The 19,498-nt window shown below is 44.1% G+C and overlaps 1 protein-coding gene across 1 annotated transcript in view; it reads right to left on the bottom strand.

The window, feature by feature from the left end:
- LOC105391616 (tyrosine-protein phosphatase 69D) overlaps positions 1 to 16,556 on the bottom strand; it is a 34,679-nt gene extending 18,123 nt beyond the window's left edge. The window contains exons 1-15 of the mRNA XM_048631095.1: positions 16,551 to 16,556; positions 16,157 to 16,293; positions 15,081 to 15,352; positions 13,812 to 14,554; positions 12,489 to 12,683; positions 10,451 to 10,557; positions 9,984 to 10,128; positions 9,542 to 9,621; positions 9,221 to 9,358; positions 8,312 to 8,462; positions 7,683 to 7,778; positions 5,923 to 6,040; positions 2,223 to 2,332; positions 1,031 to 1,158; positions 563 to 713 (exon numbers count right to left, since the gene is read on the bottom strand). Of these exons, the coding sequence (XP_048487052.1) occupies positions 563 to 713; positions 1,031 to 1,158; positions 2,223 to 2,332; positions 5,923 to 6,040; positions 7,683 to 7,778; positions 8,312 to 8,462; positions 9,221 to 9,358; positions 9,542 to 9,621; positions 9,984 to 10,128; positions 10,451 to 10,557; positions 12,489 to 12,683; positions 13,812 to 14,554; positions 15,081 to 15,352; positions 16,157 to 16,293; positions 16,551 to 16,556 (2,577 nt within the window). The remainder of the gene's footprint in view (positions 1 to 562; positions 714 to 1,030; positions 1,159 to 2,222; positions 2,333 to 5,922; positions 6,041 to 7,682; positions 7,779 to 8,311; positions 8,463 to 9,220; positions 9,359 to 9,541; positions 9,622 to 9,983; positions 10,129 to 10,450; positions 10,558 to 12,488; positions 12,684 to 13,811; positions 14,555 to 15,080; positions 15,353 to 16,156; positions 16,294 to 16,550) is intronic.
- Between the last annotated feature and the right edge of the window lie 2,942 nt (positions 16,557 to 19,498).

Genomic DNA, 19,498 nt, shown 5'->3' with positions numbered 1-19,498 from the left:
GGAATGGAACCTCTGTATGGCGATGTAGGAATACATAAACCGATGTACGTATTCCGCTTCATTGCCACCTATCGGCAGCCTTCGACACTACTTCGTGTCAACACTAACCTCGAAGTACGATGTTTTCCGTATTAGCGCCATCTAGCGGCACTCGTCGGTACTACTTCGTTACAACACTCACCTCGAACTCCTTCTGGAAGCCGAGGTCGGTGTCGCGGTGCCTCTCGGCCCAGGCGGCGGGGAGGAGCGCGCGGGGGATGGACGGCAGGTCGGGGGGCGGGGCCCCGTGTGTCTATACCCCCGCGCTCTACATTCCATATTGCATATTACTGCCATATGTCGGCAACCTTCGGTACTACAGTACATAGTGTCAACACTAGCCTCGTATTTACTGCCATCTGTCAGCACTCTTTGGTACTACTTCCTGTCAACACTAACCTCGAAGTATGACGTATTCCATTTTAGCGCCATCTATCGGCACTCTTCGGTACTACGTCGTGTCAACACTAACTTTACTGCCATCTATCGGCACTCGTCGGTACTACTTCGTAACAACACTAACCTCGAACTCCTTCTGGAAGCCGAGGTCGGTGTCGCGGTGCCTCTCGGCCCAGGCGGCGGGGAGGAGCGCGCGGGGGATGGGCGGCAGGTCGGGGGGAGGGGCGCCCGTGTGCGTGCCGCCGCGGCTGCTTAGCACTTGCTCTACTACGTATCTGGAAGGGGAAGATTTGAATTGGATTTTATTTAACAACCCTTGGCGAACTCCAAAATAGTTGGTGTATTATGTTTGGATGAAAGAATAAGCGGTATGTGAGGACGACATGGAACAAATGGTATAGCTACTAAATACATGGACTGTACAGAAATCCTTTTATAAGTTCCACTAGTGTAACCAGAATCCGAGAAAGATATCGTTTTAAAAATATATTAGTGCATCGATTTACGTAACTTAGCACGGCGACGAAAGGCTTTTTATGGCTCAGAACATATAAATAATTAAATATTAGCATCATAATACACTTTAACCAACCTTAATGCCACCTGTATAGGGTTCATTTCGACGTGCGCGTGAGGCGGCATCTTCCTCGCTTTCCGAGTGTGCATGATGCAGAATGCTATCATTGCTATCAGGACTAGGGCTAGGATTCCGCATGTTATCTGAAATAAAGTAGATTCGTTATAATTATCTGAACCAGCTTATGTTTAGTATGTAAGGATATTTTTTCTAGATGATTGGCCAATACCAGATAACTAAGGACACTGTAGGTCACTGTGTGGTCGTATGAGAATAGTCGTTTTTGGCGGTCCATAGGACCTGAGGGGTCTCTCTATATGACGAAAAACTAAGTTTCGGAGGGCTGCTGCGCAAGCCCCGACTCCATACCGTTGCATTAAACTTGTCGATTGCACGACAGCTCTCGTTTGTTCGTTTTTTGTCAGTATAGAGGAACCCACCTGTGTCTAACAGGTGATGGTTATACGCTGAAGATAGCCTATTTCTATCTCACCTGCAACACAATTTCGAGCACGTTGACCGGTCTGGGCGCGGGCGGGCTCGGCGCCGGCATCAGCACATTAAAATACTCGCTGTACATTGTACTTAGACAGTAAATATTGATGAAGGTCGAGATTAGAGTGAGATACCATATCCAGCCATTGTGGCTGTTGATGAAGACTATCGCATGTTAATACTCGTATGTCTATAACGTTTACTGAATCATGACCCTTGCTTTCACATTTACTATACAATACAATCATACATTTCTAACAGTATTTCTTTTTCTCACCTTTCTAGATGTATATTCTAAGTGCATTGTACTCATTCAAAAACGGCGATACTACGGCGACCTATCACGTGAGCATAAATGTACAATGTAAAAGCGGATGACTAGACTACCCCTTTGGAATTAAAGTCCTGAGCATAATATGTATGTATGTTTTTCTTACTTGCAACACAATTTCGAGCACGTTGACGGGTCTGGGCGCGGGCGGGCTCGGAGCCGGCATCAGCACGTTTAGATACTACTATGTACATTGTACATAGACAGTAAAGATTGAGGAAGGCAGAGAATAGAGTGAGAGACCTATATCCAGCCATTGTGGCTGTTGATGAAGATTAAGATGATGAAGACTATGGCACGCCAATATGTCCATAACGTCACCGATTCAAGACGCTTCCGTACACAAGCACAAGCTTAAAATTTTCTTTCTTTATTTCTTACCTGCAACACAATTTCGAGTACGTTGACGGGTCTGGGCGCGGGCGGGCTCGGCGCCGGCATCAGCACGTTTAAGTACTCGCTGTACATTGGCTCGTCATCATCACCACCCGCTGTGGAAAGATAGATAGTAAGAAGATAATAAGGTGATGAGTGATTAAATTATTATTTTTAACTTTATTAGGGACAAAAAGGAGTATTTAAAGGAATCATTTATTAAATAAAATACAAAATTTATCAAACATTAAACATAAAATCCACCCTAGCTTCGTCAAAAATAAAATACAAAAAATAAAAAATTAAAACAAACAAAACACAACTTACTTAGCTAAATAAACCACCCCAGGACGCACCCGACCCAAAAGTCCCCATAACGCTAGCTGCGTTGCCGCGCTGCACGGCAAGGGAGATCCTCTGTGCCAGGTACGCCCCAGAGCGGTAGTCAAAACCGCGGCTCCTCAAGCGTCGCCCAATCTCCCTGACGAACTGCCTCCCCTGTTCCCCCCAAACCCCAGTGGTCTCAATGGCAAGAGGCACAAAAATATAGCCACCCGCAATCAACTGGCCGTATTTGACGCACTTCTGTCGTGCAGCCGTCTCGGCAGCCGCACCCACCGTGCCAGCAGTGTGCCCCACGTGGGATGGGGCAAATGTGCAGACGCATGTGGCGTCCTACCTTTCTCCCACGGTATCAAGGTGAGACCGTCCGGACGCCTCCCATCACTGCGACTCAACCCCGGCGGCTCAAGAACCGCCGGAATGTCAGCAGAAATGAGAGCCCTCCGAACGATATCATTTATTGCGTGATGCCGTGAGATTCTGCCTGCACTTCGGACACAATGAAGCCCATGGCGCCCCTGCACGTCAACGTTTGCACCACAAACACAGCGATGCGGCTGACATACGTCACAGCCCAGACGAAGTGCCACCGCCACACGCAAGGAATTGTCATCTAACAAAGTCCCTAAGTGCGGCGATGGCAAAGCGTGAAGCCACAGCCCGGACTCAGGGCGGGATACAGCCAGCAGACGCGCACGCTCAGCCCCCGAGCTATGCCCTAGGAGGCTATCGAGGGATACTCGGCAGATCTCCTCATCCCAAGCGCGCTGTCGCTCGGGAAAGTCGGGATCATCACAGCCAGGACAACGAGCACGCCAGAGACTCAAGGCCTCTTCAGCGAACGGAATGCTAAAGTCATCACCATTGACTTGTAAGATACGAGTGACTAACTCCAACACCCCGCTCGCCGAGGCCAGAAAAGCCGGCAGCTCGATGTCCTGAAGGCGACGAATGCCCAAACCCCCATGCCTGATGGGTAGTGCCGCCTGAGACCACTGGAGGTCTGACATCCCCACGTTGAGAACACTCTCAAGCAACTCTCTGAGCATGTTGTCATACCTCAAGGACTCCTCTCCGCACAGCCAGACCGGCGCAGTACGAAGAGTATATGTCAGCCTTGGGATGGACAAACAGCTGCGCAAAATGGTTAGAGCCACATGCGCAGAGAGCTGCTTGAGGTGGGGCTTAGTGTCTGTCAAATTCCTGAGTTTGGAAAGGATGACCCCAGGAACACCCTCAGCAAAGATGGGAGCACCCAGAAGAGTGAAGTCCGATTTGACTAACAAATTCACCCCCGGGACCGCGGCTTCCACTCGCATGCGGGTATCGCTAGGCAGCTGCCCCGAACATGGAAACAGCTCGCATTTCTGTGTGTTCAAGCACAGTCCCAAGTTACTGAGACCCTGTTTCAGGGTCTCAATGTCAGCCAAAACTACCTCTGGGCTGCCCCCCAAGGTACCATCATCTAGATACCACACGTTGAGAGGAGAGCGCAAGTGAGCCACAACATCTTGGGTGGCCAGGCTAAAGATCAAAGGGCCTAAAGGATCGCCCTGTTGAACACCCACCCTTGACTCCACCAGGCTATCACCATAGAATAAATTACTTGGTTTCGAATAGCACTGATGGAGAAAAGGGTACAGCGCTGGGGTATGATCTCTAACCCGCGCCAAAATTATGTCCCTCTCAACCGTGTTAAAGGCGTTCCTGAGGTCAACCTTGATGATCACGTCATCCGAACCATCGCGGGAAAACGCGAAAGACCGCGTCGCGTGTATAGCAGCCTCACAGCCCAAGGGTACGCCAAAACCCAACTGATGAGGCTGCAAACGCTGGGACATGACGTCTCTCACTGCGGCACACCCCAGCTTGGCGACTAAACGCCGGAGTACACTGCCCACCGCGATGGGTCGGATGCCGCCGTCCTTCTTTTTTAAAGCACACAGGGAAGCGCCATATAAAAACGGGCAAACTTCCCTGTTGACCAAACCTCTGAGCAGGAAATTTGACAGATTGCAAATAGATTGCAGCAGAGTGGCACCGTTGTCTCCAACGCCTGACGACGTCAACTCCTTCAGCAGTTCGGGCCGAATACCGTCTAGCCCCGCCGCAGAGCCATTATTAAATGAGCCAATAGCACGCGCAACATCACCCACCTCCACAACCAGGTATTCATCAGACGAGGTAGGCTCAGGCGGGAAATTCATAGAACGTCCAGGCGCCGGGTGCTTGAGGCGTAAAGCCTCTAAAGTCTCCTCGTTGTTCTCCGCAATGGAGCAGTCAGACAAGAGGATTCTTACCGCACCGCTTAGATCCCCATCATGGACCTTGGTTTCCACAGCTCTGTAAAGTGCGCGGCGGCCAACCACTACATTCGACGGTGCCACATTTTGTGAAAGCGAGTCGCCCAAATCGCTAGCCAAAATATTGGCCTTTACTTTTGAGGTCAGGGATCGACTTTTATCGCCAGGGCATGGGACTCTCAAGCAGGTATAAGAAAAACTAAGCAGGGCGTACCAATCACCGGTATCATTCGACTGCACACATCTCTCAATTAATTGAGATAATTTACTTCTCGCCAAACTTCTCGCACCTTTCGGGACATGTTTCAACACGCGAACATTTCTGCGTAATTGAGAAAGATTGCCCAGCGCTGATTGTGGACTTTGTGGCGGGCCATCGTCAATCCCATCTTGCGCAGTCGCCTGAGACCGGTGGGGGAGCGCGCCCCTATGTACCCGACTAATGTGGACATTTAAACCCCGTGGGACAACAAACTGCCTTGAGGAACCGGGGCAATGCGGGCAAACGGCCCGAGATTCAGTCATCCCATTAATGCATCATCATCACATTATTCAACTTAAGTATATAAAATAAAAATAAAAATAAAAAAATTACATGTCAAGAGTCGTAAAACAAATCAAAATGTTAAAAGGAGTTATACATTACAGTGTTATAAATAATTAGTGTTGTAAATAATTAGGCATGGAATAAAATGACCGGTTACCGTAGTATTTGTGTAGATATATCAACTGTCCGACACCCATAACACAGGTTCAGCCTAGCTTGGGGTCGGATGGCCGTGTGTGAGATGTCCCCACATATATGTATACTCACGCATGAGCTCCACAAACAGCGTGTAGTTCGAGAGCGAGTCTTTTTGCACCTGTACCTCTTGTAGGTTGGCCGGTAGATAACGCTTTTAGCATTAAGTCCGCCTTGTACAATACACTATACTCACGCATGAGCTCCACAAACAGCGTGTAGTTCGAGAGCGAGTCTTTTGCACCTGTACCTCTTGTAGGTTGGCCGGTAGAGAATGCTTTTAGTATTAAGTCCGCCTTGTGCACTATAGTCTACTCACGCATGAGCTCCACAAACAGCGTGTAGTTGGAGTGTGAGTCGAGCGCGCCGTCGCGCACCTCCGCGTCTTCTTCCAAGTCCTCCGCCAGTCGGTCGCTCATCATAGGGTCCTTGCTGTAGTCACCACTAAGGGTCCCACACGACTACTGCCACACGGGCGCATTTTTTTCATTAGCTTTCCAACGTTTGGGTGATATGATACCACACGAGCGTAATTTTGTGAGTTGTGAGTCGCGTATTATCGGTAGCGTAACATCTGCCGCATTCGGTTCCATACAAAAGTCCTATTAGATTCACACGGTGACGCAAAATGAGTTGTCTGCCGACTCACATGCACAATTCGGACAGAATTCGACAACTCACAAAATCACCCAAACGTTGGAAAGCTAATGAAAAAAAATGCGCCCGTGTGGCAGCTTAACAGAATTTCTGCGACCGAAATTACATACGCGACTCACAAAATTACGCTCGTGTAGCCCTTAAAATGCTTTTAGCATTAAGTCCGCCTTGTGCACTACACTATACTCACGCATGAGCTCCACAAACAGCGTGTAGTTGGAGTGTGAGTCGAGCGCGCCGTCCCGCACCTCCGCGTCTTCTTCCAAGTCCTCCGCCAGACGGTCGCTCATCATCGGGTCTTTGCCGTAGTCGCCGCTAAAAAGAAAGGAGGTAATTACTACATAGTATAAAGCGAAATAGCTTTCTGTGTCTGTCTGTATGTATGCTTAGATGTACTACAGGACGGATTTTGATGCCGGTTTTTTATAACCTCCTGAGACCCAGAGATTTAAAATTTCACAACTTTCAGTTTTCTGCGGCTACAAGCTTAACTTTGTCTGAACCCTGTCGTGGGTCTCCACATTACGTCATCGTATGAGGTGTTTGGGTCTCTGGGGGTAAATAGAGTGATTTACGAAGAAGATTTATGTAAAATAATTAGAGAAGCCTTCATTGGAAGGAGACCCATTGTTACTACTGAGATGGTTAAGATCCTGGGAAACCCTACCCTGCCAATCAACGAGGATCTTGAGCCCTTAAAAAAGACACGGCTTAAGTCACGTGACCCTCCTGCCAAGAGCTTCCACACATACAACCCTTCGTGGAAAGCTGGCGATGCGTGGAGAAGTGAATGGAGCGAAAACCCACCATCTCGCAAACTATTTGTACCAAGCACAACCCAACGCCCAGCTGGCTTCTGTGAACCGCGGAGTGTCTGGTGCCGACTTAACCGCCTGCGAACAGGAGTAGGCAACTGTGCATACCTCTGGCATAAGTGGGGGTGGAGCGAGTCAGCAGCTTGCGAATGCGGACACCCACAGCAGACCATAGACCACATCGTCTTCGAGTGTCCTATCACAAAATATGCCGGACCTGCCGATGACTTCACCAACCTCACCAGCAGCGCTACTGCATATTTAAATAATTGTAGTTTTTAGTGACGTCTATAAATTCTTATTTTAATATTATTTTATGTACCTAACCAGTAAAGCCATACGATAAATAAATAACTACGAATTTAATCCGGGCAAAAGCTAGTTTTGTAAGTATGGAGCGGATGGATGTTTCATACGGAAAAGGGCTACAACTGAAACCGTTTCAAGTAAAAAAATATACTTGAAGACTTTCAAAATGTCTAGTAACATCTACCCCATTTGCCCCTCATTCATCCATCCTAATTATTTTTTTACGTTTTCTGATTACGCCCTTACACCCCGCAAGTATGTAACCATATAATTCTTACCTATCTTTCAGCAGATAGATGTGTCTATTCTCGCTCCTGAATGACCTCTTCTCCTTCTTCTCTTCCACTTCCGGTTCCGCCGTTGTGTCGCTCTCTTCGAATAGCGCAAACTCGTCCTCCTGTAGACATAAGAATAAGTTTGTTTTGTAATAATTGATATTGATTAGTGGTTGTGTGCCTTTCATTAGAAAAGCTAGATTTCGAGTGGAAAACACGAACAGAATAATAAATGTTTAGACTATAATCCTTGCGGTGGAGGCACTTTATATTTAAAAAACAACAAAGCGACATAAATTCGGTCCGAGTATCCTAAACACACACGCTCGCAAGACCAGTTAGTTACATACTAGATATTTTTTTCGGGCCGCATTGATTTACATTCTTTTTAGCGTGTCGGTGACAAACACTACAGCCCGTCTAGGCTTTGCCACCCTTGTGAAAGGATTAACCAGTTAAAATAGCGTCATTCGTTTAGTACTACCCCACTCATGAAGGCTCTTTCGCAGACCCTATTGATTTGCTTTAACCCTTTATAAGGCTCTGGACGTTATATGACCATCATATTTTGAACTTTATACATCGACTTAAGGTCCAAAAGATATAAAGGGTAAACGTACACAAGACTCGTGATCATGAACACAATACATACCTTGGTAGTGGTAGCCGGGGTAGTGTATATTTGCGGCGGCGGTGGCGGCGGAGGTCTGCGCGGGCGCTTTGTACATTTATTGCACAATCCATTCACCACCATCGTCTTGTCATCGCCCATTATTAGCTCGTATTCCGGGGGGTACTTTTCACTGAGGAGTGGAGAAAGTTTGATTTATTTCAGAGTAGGTACTACCACTTATGTGACAGCCTCATTCACATTGTTTCTTTAGATACGCTAAATTAATCCAATGAGGTATAAGAATAGAATAGGCTATGTCTGAAAAAATTGAACAACGCTCATAATTTTTCTAATGATAGGAATAACCCTCCGTATCATCCTAAAAAAATCTCAGATTTTTCCTATGCGTCAGTAATTTTATAAAAATAAAAACATTTCAAGTTTCATAAAACGGGGATATGATGGCACTTCAGGACTTTTTCCATCGTCTCTATAAAAATATATGGGCAATAAAAAAGAAAAAATTGACAGGCGTCAGCTTTTACATACTCTTTGGTCACACGTCTATCCATAGACCTACAACGTCACATCAAAACCTGTCATATTTTTTTTTTAATGCCTATAGAGACGATGGAAAATGTCCTGAAGTGCCATCATATCCCCGTTTTGTGAAACTTAAAATGTTTTTATTTTTATAAAATTACTGACGCATAGGAAAAATCTGAGATTTTTTTAGGATGATACGGAGGGTTATTCCTATCATCAGAAAAATTATGAGCGTTGTTTAATTTTTTCAGACATAGCCTATTGGTTATAAAGTTGGAAGTCAGTTGAATGTAGCATTGTGTTGATTTGAAATCGTGAAAAAGTTTATACTATTTGTATGTAAGTGTGATAAGTGCCTAAATAAATTCAAATTTTATTTAATAGTATTATGTATGGACTTACTTGTTAAATATATCGGTCATGTAAGCTCCAAAGGTCGGTTGCACTGAATGCGCTTCTTCGTAACTTATAACTTGGAGGTCTTTTGGCGCCGTCAAGTTCTTCCAGTCAAAGTTTGGTGGTAGCCGGACCATGTAAACTCTGAAAAACAAGGTTTAAAGGTTACTGTGAAAGTACGACGAATGATTTAGTACTATTCTCCATTTAATTTTTTAAATATATTTATTGCATATACTCGTAATTCAATTTATACATAGTCGAATTGTATCAGCACAAAACTGTTAATTACTGTGCATTTGAAAAAAAAAACTTCTATATACACACCTGTAGCAGCAGATAGGTCCGTTGCGTTCAGATATCCTCGGTAGGAACATCTTGAACATGAATCTATCGTTCTCTATTATCTGCAATACAAAAACAAACAGTTCATAACAAGAAAGTTTGTTAGATGAGGAATTGGTTACGATTCTAGTCTATGTATAACAGTTTCTCAAAACTTAATTGGGTTGTCTTAGTAAAGATTCTCGGGTGGATAGCACGAACAGGTTGGAAGGCAATCTTAATCGATGGCATGTAGGGCAGCTGGTACTAATAGGCTGAGGAAGGCCGAAGGCAGACCGTTGTGGCGCTTATTAGGAGTGGCCTTTGTCTAACAGTAGTAGACTATTACGGGCTGATTATGATAATGTACACTCATCTCATAATGTACATCATCATGGCGCTCAGCTCTATGTGTAGTGTACCTAGTCTAGTGTCTAGTGTGTACCTTCCACCACTTGGGGCGCGGCGGCTGCGCGGGCGGCGCGGGCGCGGTGCGGCAGTGGCGCGTCTCCTCCTCGCCGCGCCGCCGCGTGCGGGTCATGGCGCTCAGCTTTATGGTGTAGTTGGTGTTCGGTTTGAGGTCGTCGAATCTGGTGGGGATAAAAGTGAAGATGAATTATGATGGCGTGGAAAAAAAAGGTAAAATGCATGTGGACTAAAGCAGACGAATCAAATATTGTACGGCGGCCTAGGTATCGCTTTCCAGACATAAATGTCTCTTGAAACTTGACGCTTGAAACTTGTTTCAACTGAGGCCACGTGCCGTGAAACCCTGTAGCACGAAGACGGATTGGGTATCCTTTCTTTCACGGGCAGCTTATAAATATATACGTTCTATACAAAAAAATCTCCCTTACAGGGTAGGCAGAGTATAGTTATGCGTAGTACTTTATGTAATAAATAAATACATACCTGACGCTCCTAGAAGCATTCGTGACAAACTTGGGAATAGGCCCGAAGGTGTCGAACTTTTGGAATCCGAACCGATCGATGTACGTCGCATTGCCTGTCACTTCCACCTGAAAAACAAACAAAATAATAGTAAATCAGCTGATAGATCTCGTAAAATAAAGCCTCATGTTTGAATATGAACCTTATGCTACTAATTTCCAATCAAATACAGTACCAACGTTTATAGGATAGATGAAGTGTTCAAAAATGTTTCTTTATTTTTTGCATGTGGCAATTTGAAACTGCCGTTTTTCTATTTGTCATGGACGGCACGTTTTCTTTAAAATAATAAAATACAGTCCACTAAATCCACTTTGCATTTTATTTATACATGCGAAAGTGGTCCTTCGAGCCGGACACGAACCAGCGATCTTTGATCACACTATGGAGCTCACCGTATACCCCTTGATCTCGGCATTAGGCTTGAGCCGCGGCGCTGGGGTGAGGTTCAGGAAGCGGCTCCGGGCGTCCCCCTCGGAGCAGCGCGCGGCCACGGCGCTGGGCCGGCCCGGGGCGCCTCCAGAGTCACCGCCTCCAGCGAGAGAGACCACAAGCCGCACTCCATTATATCAATCTCATGCTATCTATTGCCATGTTTACAGAATAGGCGAGCCGTATTAAGGTTTTTGAGTGAGCTATGCTAGCTATTGCCAGAGAAATACAGACCCAATGTTTACAGGATAGGTCGCGGGCCGTATCACCGTTTTTGAGATAGGTTTGCTACCTATTTCCAATGAAATACAGACTCAATGATGATAGGATAGGTCCCGAGATGTATCGCCGTTTTTTGAGTGTGTTTTACCCAGTTTACAGGATAGGTCGCGATCCGTATTGTATCGACATTTTTTGTGCGTTATGCCCACTTTACAGGATTGGTCGCGAGCCGTATCGCCGTTTTTGAGCTAACACACCGAAAAGCGGGTGGCTCGCTTGCGAGTCACCTCTGGGGATTACCGTCCTAAGCACATGTATGTATATCTACAGGAACAGAGTTCAAACTCACCGTATACCCCTTGATCTCGGCATTAGGCTTGAGCGGCGGCGCTGGGGTGAGGTTCAGGAAGCGGCTCCGGGCGTCCCCCTCGGAGCAGCGCGCGGCCACGGCGCTGGGCCGGCCCGGGGCGCCTCCAGAGCCACCGCCTCCAGCGAGAGAGACAAATTGCCGCATTCCATTCGCATATGAACCTCAAGCTATCTAGTGCCATGTTTAGAGAATAGGCGAGCCGTATCAACGTGTTTGAGAGAGGTTTGCTACCTTTTGCCAATTAAATACAGACCCAATGATTCAATGATGATGGTCCCCAGCCGTATGCCGTTTTTGAGTGCGCAATATTTACAGGATAGGTCGCGATCCGTATTGTTTCAACCTTCTTGAATGCGTTATGCCCAGTTTACAGGATAGGTCACGAGCCGTATCGCCGTTTTTAAGTGAATTATGCTACCTATTGCCAAAAATACAGACCCAACGTATCACCGTTTTTGAGTGCGTTTTGCCCAGTTTACAGGATAGGTCGCGAGCCGTATCGCCGTTTTTGAGCTTGTTTGTTTATTGTTTATTGTTCATTTATTTATAATATTTCTTAATAATATATACAGTGCTCTTAAACCTATTAAGGTTTGAATGGGCACACATCACTCATGGTTGCCATTCATAGTTAAGTAGGTAGGTATTATGTAGGTATCTAAAGGTACAATACAAGTTCTTAATACAATACAAAATGTAAGACCAATACATATTTGAAAATGTTAAATATAAAACACAATCTAGCCAAAGTAAATGAGAGGAATAACACATTAACAAATAAAAGCGTAATTAACAAATAAAAGCGTCATGCTCACGCATCTTCAATATAAGTTACCTATGCACATAAGTATAGGTCGGTATATGAATACACGCTAATACACCGAAAAGCGGGTGGCTCGCTTGCGAGTCACCTCTAACTACCCCTTCGGGGATTACAGTCGTATGTATGTTTATAGAACTAGAGGTGAAACTCACCGTATACCCCTTGATCTCGGCATTAGGCTTCAGCGGCGGGGCCCAGGTGAGGTTCAAAAACCGACTTCTGGCGTCCCCTTCATAACACCGCGCGGAGACGTCGCTGGGCCGGCCCGGGGTGCCGTCCAGAGTCACCGCCTCAAGTTCTAGGGACCAGTTGCCGCACTTCTGGGTGAATTCTGAACACGCGCATACCTGGGGTGAGGGGGGTGAGGAAAATTAGTGGCATTTGAAAGTCATGGATATTTTCTTCTTTTATGTGTATGCACTCACGAGCAATGGAAAAGTTCCATCTCTCATTTTCGTTCCATATGTCACTGGAACTTTTTCATTGCTCGAGAGTGTACAATAACAAGGTCAGAAATGCTTGCAATGCAAAACATATCACTTAATATGTATAGTTGTATTGTATACCTACTTAAAACGAATTATTACGCATATAAAAATGATGAATATAAATAGCTACGTATTTTACGTACAAAGCATTTATCAATGCAACATAGTGTACATTGAAGTGGAACAATAGAATACCGAAGAAGTGTATATTTAATCAGTTACGATGCTACCTACTTTAATTATTTACGGGTGACTCATTTGACGACATCGGAAATAGTTACCATTTCGTGAATTGTATGAACATAGATGCGTTTTCTGTGTGTTGGAATGTGTATTTTCAATACAATCTGAGCATTAAGGTAAGCGTTCACCTATCGGAATCTGATCAAACGGATTTTCATAAATGTATAAGAATAAGAATAGAATAAGAATAATATTTATTCAGAAAACTATAGGTAGTATTTTAAAAATAGGTCAAATCTTAATGCTAAATGTAGATGAAATACTGCTCTGAACTAGGAAATAACAGAGTTTTTCCTGTGTTTCAGATTAAAAAGATCTTACATAGAAGAACTTAAGCATCTAATTAAATAATCTTAGTTACTAAACATCTTATAAATAAGTTTAAACAAGGCAAAATTATGTAAAAAAAAGTGCAAAGAATGTGCAAAGTAGAAATAAAATTGTTTGCTGAATAATTATATAATATGTACAATGTGCAGAGGTGACTGTATCATCATTTATTAGTAAACTGGGTCAGGATCGATAGGTATTAAGTAGGTACATTATAAAATTCTTCCTGAAGTCTGTCTAGATTTATGGAGAAACGGCGTCAGCAATGCCGATGAAGTGGACGCACTTATGTGAATTTCTATACAAAGAATGCTGAATGCGATGCGTCCGTTGCGTACGATGTCGAAAGGTCGACACTTACCTTTATCATCCACTCCTCTACTTCATTTAGAAAATAAAAACATAAACACTCACCCTAAAAACATAAGTGCTATGCGGCTCCAGATCATCAAACATGTACGGCAAATTTCTGCTGTCCCGCGAATGATACGCCTTCTTTGGCACCCCCTCGTCCTTCTTCCGAGCTTCTAGAAGGTAGTAGTGGATATACTCGGCTATGTCTTCAGGTGGAGCCGCCCAGCCAATCGTCACTGACGTGGCCGAGAAGCCATTGATAGAGATATTCGGGACAAATATCGGATTCTTCTCCAATGTTTTCACTATCTGAGGGTAGACATATGGGTTGCTTGACCCGTACGTTGTAGTCACTTCCAGTTTAAGCTGATATTCAGTGGAGTTATCTAAACCTTCCATGACGAACGAAGTGTTTTTTATCCCGATTTTTTCTCTGGTGTACTGGTTGTAGTCGGAAGATGGCAGTCGACGGTACATTAGGTTATACCCTTTGATTGGTAGGTTGTAAGCGTGGACTGTCCAGTTGATAAATAGTTGGGAAGCGCTTATGGCTTTGACAGAGTCAATTATAACCTTAGGCGCTGCTAGAACTATTATATCCACTTCGCCAGATATATTTCTTTCGGTGACAGAATCGTAGACTTGGCACACATAAGTGCCGTTATCCTCTGGCCGCTTGATGGGGAATTCGTATGTGCTCTCGATGTGTTTCAGGTTGAGTTGCTTCGGCACTTTCGTCTCTAAGTCGATGGTGTCTTCGTCTTTGTCGCGTTTCCACCATTTCACTTCGCTTGATTTGTACACTGTGAACAAGACATTAGATTTAGTGACGTATCTTATAAACCGCGTACAGACCGGCCCAACGAAGGCCAACGAACGGGTTTCGTTGGCCTTCGTTGCTGCAATCTGCCCTGTATTATGTACTCGTATGATAAATATCCATCGTTGGAATAACCGTTGGCGTTCGTTGGGCGTTCGTTGGCCCCGCCCGGTCTGTACGCAGCTATACATAAAGCGTGGGATGCCATCCAGCTTACTGGAACCACGACTTTTGATAGCTATTCGGTAGTAGATAAATACTAAAGGTTGAGGACAGAGTGTTGTGGGGCAGAGGGGCAGAGGATCCAGCATTGTACGTTTATGTTGATCATCATCCTATTCGAATGATCAGTGTTTTAATTTAGAATTCTGAGATATATTCCATATAACCTTACTCATATAGTCTGAAATGAAACTCGGATATTTAGAGAGTAGATAGGTACCTTCTAGGTATTAACACAAAGGATAAAACATACGTTACGTAAACACTTGAAAATAAACTACAAATACCTTCAAAAACACACTGCAGCGTGACATTATTCGAGTCCGTAGAATTCCTCCTAATCGGGCCGTCAGTTTTCTTCACAAGCTTCCCTGGAAAGGCCAGGTCCAGCACGACCAAGTGTTCCGCCGCCTGGTCCCCAACCCTCGCCACACAGCTGTAGTTGCCCGCGTCCGCCGAGGTGGCGTTGCTGATGGTCAAGTTGGACACCTTGAACTTCTTCACGTTGCCGTCGACGTCTTTTTCTGGGAGCGCGCGCTCCTCGTCTTTTTGTTTGATTCTGTTGGGGGGAGTTATGGTTAAAATAATCTGAGTAAGATGCAAATGTTTGCAGGGGTAATTCCACTTTAGATGAGTGCACGATAGGAGTCTCTTTAATGACGTATCAACTGTACCTATGCATATTATACGTCCATCGTACCTTGGGTTGTCATCTACTAACGCTAATCGGACAGGCTAATCCATTCAACCTTTGCCACCAACGTTGCTTGTCAGCAACACACTAAGAAGAAGGAGATGCAAAGCATAACTTCTGCTCGAGACAACCGTAATCTCTGCTCCCTGAACCTCCTGCACTTTGACTGGTAGAATATGCTTTAAGAATGAATACAATAAAAGAGTTTTAAAAAACCGGGCTTGTCCCCATATCCTCATCAGACATCACCAACTCACCTGTCGCTCAACCTAACCGGCGCCTGCTTGTACACCCACTCGACAGTGGCATTCTCTGGATGTACGCTGCAGGCCAGCGCCGCGTCGCGCCCCACGGCTCCCTTGCCTGACACCGTGAGGATCTGGACTAGTCTGTCCTACTCAGACATCTACGACTTCACAAGTAACCTTAACGGATCTGAAGCCTATCCGGCTATAGAAAACCAGTAACCAGTGTAAAACCATTAACCACTGGAATGGTGCAGGAAAGGCGCCAAAATCAAAATCGGCAGTCAACTATTGACGCTAATCTGCCTAGCTAATCCTTTATGTTTCCTGCCACCAACACGCTACGAAGAAGTTGCAAAAGCATATAGCTTGAGACACAGATTCAATCCGGCTTGTTCTATAGTCATCAGTAACTACAACTCACCTGTCGCTCAACTTGACCGGCGCCTGCTTGTACACCCACTCGACAGTCGCATTCTCTGGAAGTACGCTGCAGGCCAGTGCCGCGTCGCGCCCCACGGCTCCCTTGCCGGACACCGTGAGGACCTGGACTAGTCTGTCCTACTCAGACATATACAACTCACCTGTCACACACCTGTCACTCAACTAAACAGGTAACTTGAACTGAAGTCTATCCAGCTATACAAAATCAGTAACCAGTGTAAAATCAGTAACCCACTGGAATGGTGCACGAAATGAGCCACAATCAAAATCGGCAGTCAATTATTGACGCTAATATGCCTAGCTAATCCTTTCACGATTCGCCACCACCGTTGCTTATTAGATACACTCTATAGTGGTTTGCAATGGAAACCAGCAATCATGTAAACAAACCAAATTGTCACGATTACTCCGTAATCACATACATTTTCGATCAATTTATGAACATAGTCTGATTTCAACGAACACATGTTTTCACATTATCTTCAACACGATTTAACTTGTATTTATAAGTTAAATTTGTTAAAACATTTGCAACGTAAAAATTTCGAAGTATTTGACAAGCTGTCATCTTAGTTTTTTACTCATCGAACTCTATAAGTCATTGAAAAGTTAGTGTTGTTCGTAATCTGAAGTTATCTTTTATTTTTAATTTAATAAATTATTTTAATTTAATATTATTTGAATACAATTTAAAAAAAATTCAAGAGCTTAATATAATTAACCAAAACGAAAAAAGGAAGAGGAAGAAATGAAAAAGCTCGACGGCATTTTAGACATGGCAAGCGATGACATAGTGGTTCCATTTATAATTACGGTCACCGGCGACACTTCTGATAGTGATGATGACGAAGATTTAAATTAGTTTTAATAAACACATTTTTTATATATAATCAGTTTTATTTTATAGTCTATGGCTTATATATTTAATCTAATTAGAACACTATGACATCACTATGGGCATAAACAATACGCTGTCAATGTCAGTCCGTGTTTGTTGTTTACATGATTGTTGGTTTCTATTGCAAACGACTTGTAAGAAGAAGTGGCATAAGCATATATAGCTTGAGACGCAGATTCAATCCGGTAATCCAATTCTAGTCATCAGTAACAACAACTCACCTGTCGCTCAACTTGACCGGCACCTGCTTGTACACCCACTCGACAGTCGCGTTCTCTGGCAGAACGCTGCAGGCCAGTGCCGCGTCGCGCCCCACGGCTCCCTTGCCGGACACCGTGAGGATCTGGACCTCTTCACCTGGGGACGGAGAGTTATGATTATTATACTTTTAAAATATTATTTTTTTCTATACCTGTTATGTCAACGATCTTAGTAAATTGTATGTTAGTTATTAAGAAGTGAAGATTTGTAATTGGCTTAAAGTTATTTATATAAGTTACATTTACTTTCATTTATTGTGCTGTATCTTCCAAATAAAATAAAATAAAATAAAAAATACCAGTGACGGTCCTGTGGGGTTACCACCACCAAACATTAGCTTTATCAGGGTCGGTCGCTTGTCAAATCTGATGTAACTTGTATGGCTCTGACAGATGTTTGACAGGCGGGCGACGCTGCTTATGGATCGGTGATGGACCATCACCTACATACAGCGATACACCTACCGTACCATCACTGCCGTATCACTGTATGTAGGTATGTATACACCCGGCACACCCTGGGCTGGGCGCGATCGCTCGCGATTGAGAGTCACAGCAGAAGCCCTATGCCCCAATCTAAGACCCTAGGACATTGAAGCCAGCGAGAGTTATTGTCTAAGGTCTCGACAAAACTATCACTATAAAAACTACTGGCGGGTTCTGCAAAATAGGCTCTCTACACTCTCGTATTCGCTGCGTCTCGGGTATTAGTTTTGTCGAGAGATGCATTGCATAGATTTAAGTGATGTTGACTGTAGCAACGAAACGTATATATTCACACACACACACACAAACACACACTCACGCCTTGTACTAATGTACTCCCTTGCGGGGTAGGCAGAGGTGCATTGCTGCACCCACTTTTCGCCAGAGTGTTATGTTAGTCCCAATGTAATAGGGGGCGGGCCTATTGCCATTTTACGGGCACATCCAAGACCCGAGAACAAATATCTGTGTTTAAACAAATATCTGCCCCAGCCGGGATTCGAACCCGGGACCTTCTGCTCAGTAGTCAGGGTCACTAACCACTACGCCATTCGGTCGTCCGTATATATTCCTACATTTAAATGTTCGAAGGCCAGAAAATATGCTAAAAAGCGTAAACGTGCTAAGTCCCTCCTGTTTAGGATGAGGCCTATTTCCAACAATAACCTGTTATTTACTACTGTTGATAGCATAATCGTGAACAAACTTATCGTTTTTTTAATTCAGTGTAACGAAACGTAGAACCATCTTTATCAAGACTAAAATTTTTCAATTTCATGGTAGATGAATGAGTAAATGAATTTGACTCGCAAGAAAAACCAATCTTTTCCTAAATTGACAAGATCTTGTCGTGAATATCATCAACAGAATTTCACGACCATCCGACATCATGTTTTGTGTGAGTGCAAGATATTTTATAAATAAAATACGTCTTTTAATACTTTAGTAGTTTTAGCAGATAATCCATATTGAGACTATTAGGATATTAATTCACAGCCCAATTTTAATAAATGGTTTTAAGGAATAACTGAAGAACTCGAGTTAAGTTCTTCAGTCATTCCTTAAAACCATGTACATATAAATGAACCAGGTACTTAACGCAAATTTTAACCCACCATTTATTTTATTTTTATTTATTGCATGGAAAACCAACAGCTTTATACTAATAAAAACAAGAAAACCTTATTTAAAACATAAATAGACAAAAAGCTAATTATAGGTTTTCGCATATGGAGACGATTTATCAATAACAACACATACACACCTAATAATAAATTCTACTTGGAATTTTCAGACTACACTGCTCATCGCCCTAGTGATAGCAACAAACAGCAATCCCGCACCACTACATGCCAGCAACAACTTGCGTCACATTCTTATCGTTATTGGAAACCCCAGACATTCCTTTCTGGGCACACCTTCAAGGAGACAAGCCGTCAACGGTAATGGAAACTCCATACCGCCGCAAAGCAACCACGCAGCGATGGCTGAGGCAGAACTATCCAAATCACAGAACGGAGATCTAGAGATACAAAAAAAGCCCTACATTGAAAAAAGTGACAATCCTGATAGTCCTGCCTTTCTAGTTTTAGGTGCTAGTTCGAAGGAAGACTACATGAAGGTGATACCTAATGATATTTACTTTAATAAGGAGCAGAAAAGTGTCAACTGGCTGGAC

Source organism: Plutella xylostella, chromosome 27 (assembly GCF_932276165.1).
Source record: "Plutella xylostella chromosome 27, ilPluXylo3.1, whole genome shotgun sequence".
In the NCBI taxonomy this organism is placed as follows: Eukaryota; Metazoa; Arthropoda; class Insecta; order Lepidoptera; family Plutellidae; genus Plutella; species Plutella xylostella.
This window is presented reverse-complemented; position numbering and strand designations above follow the sequence as displayed.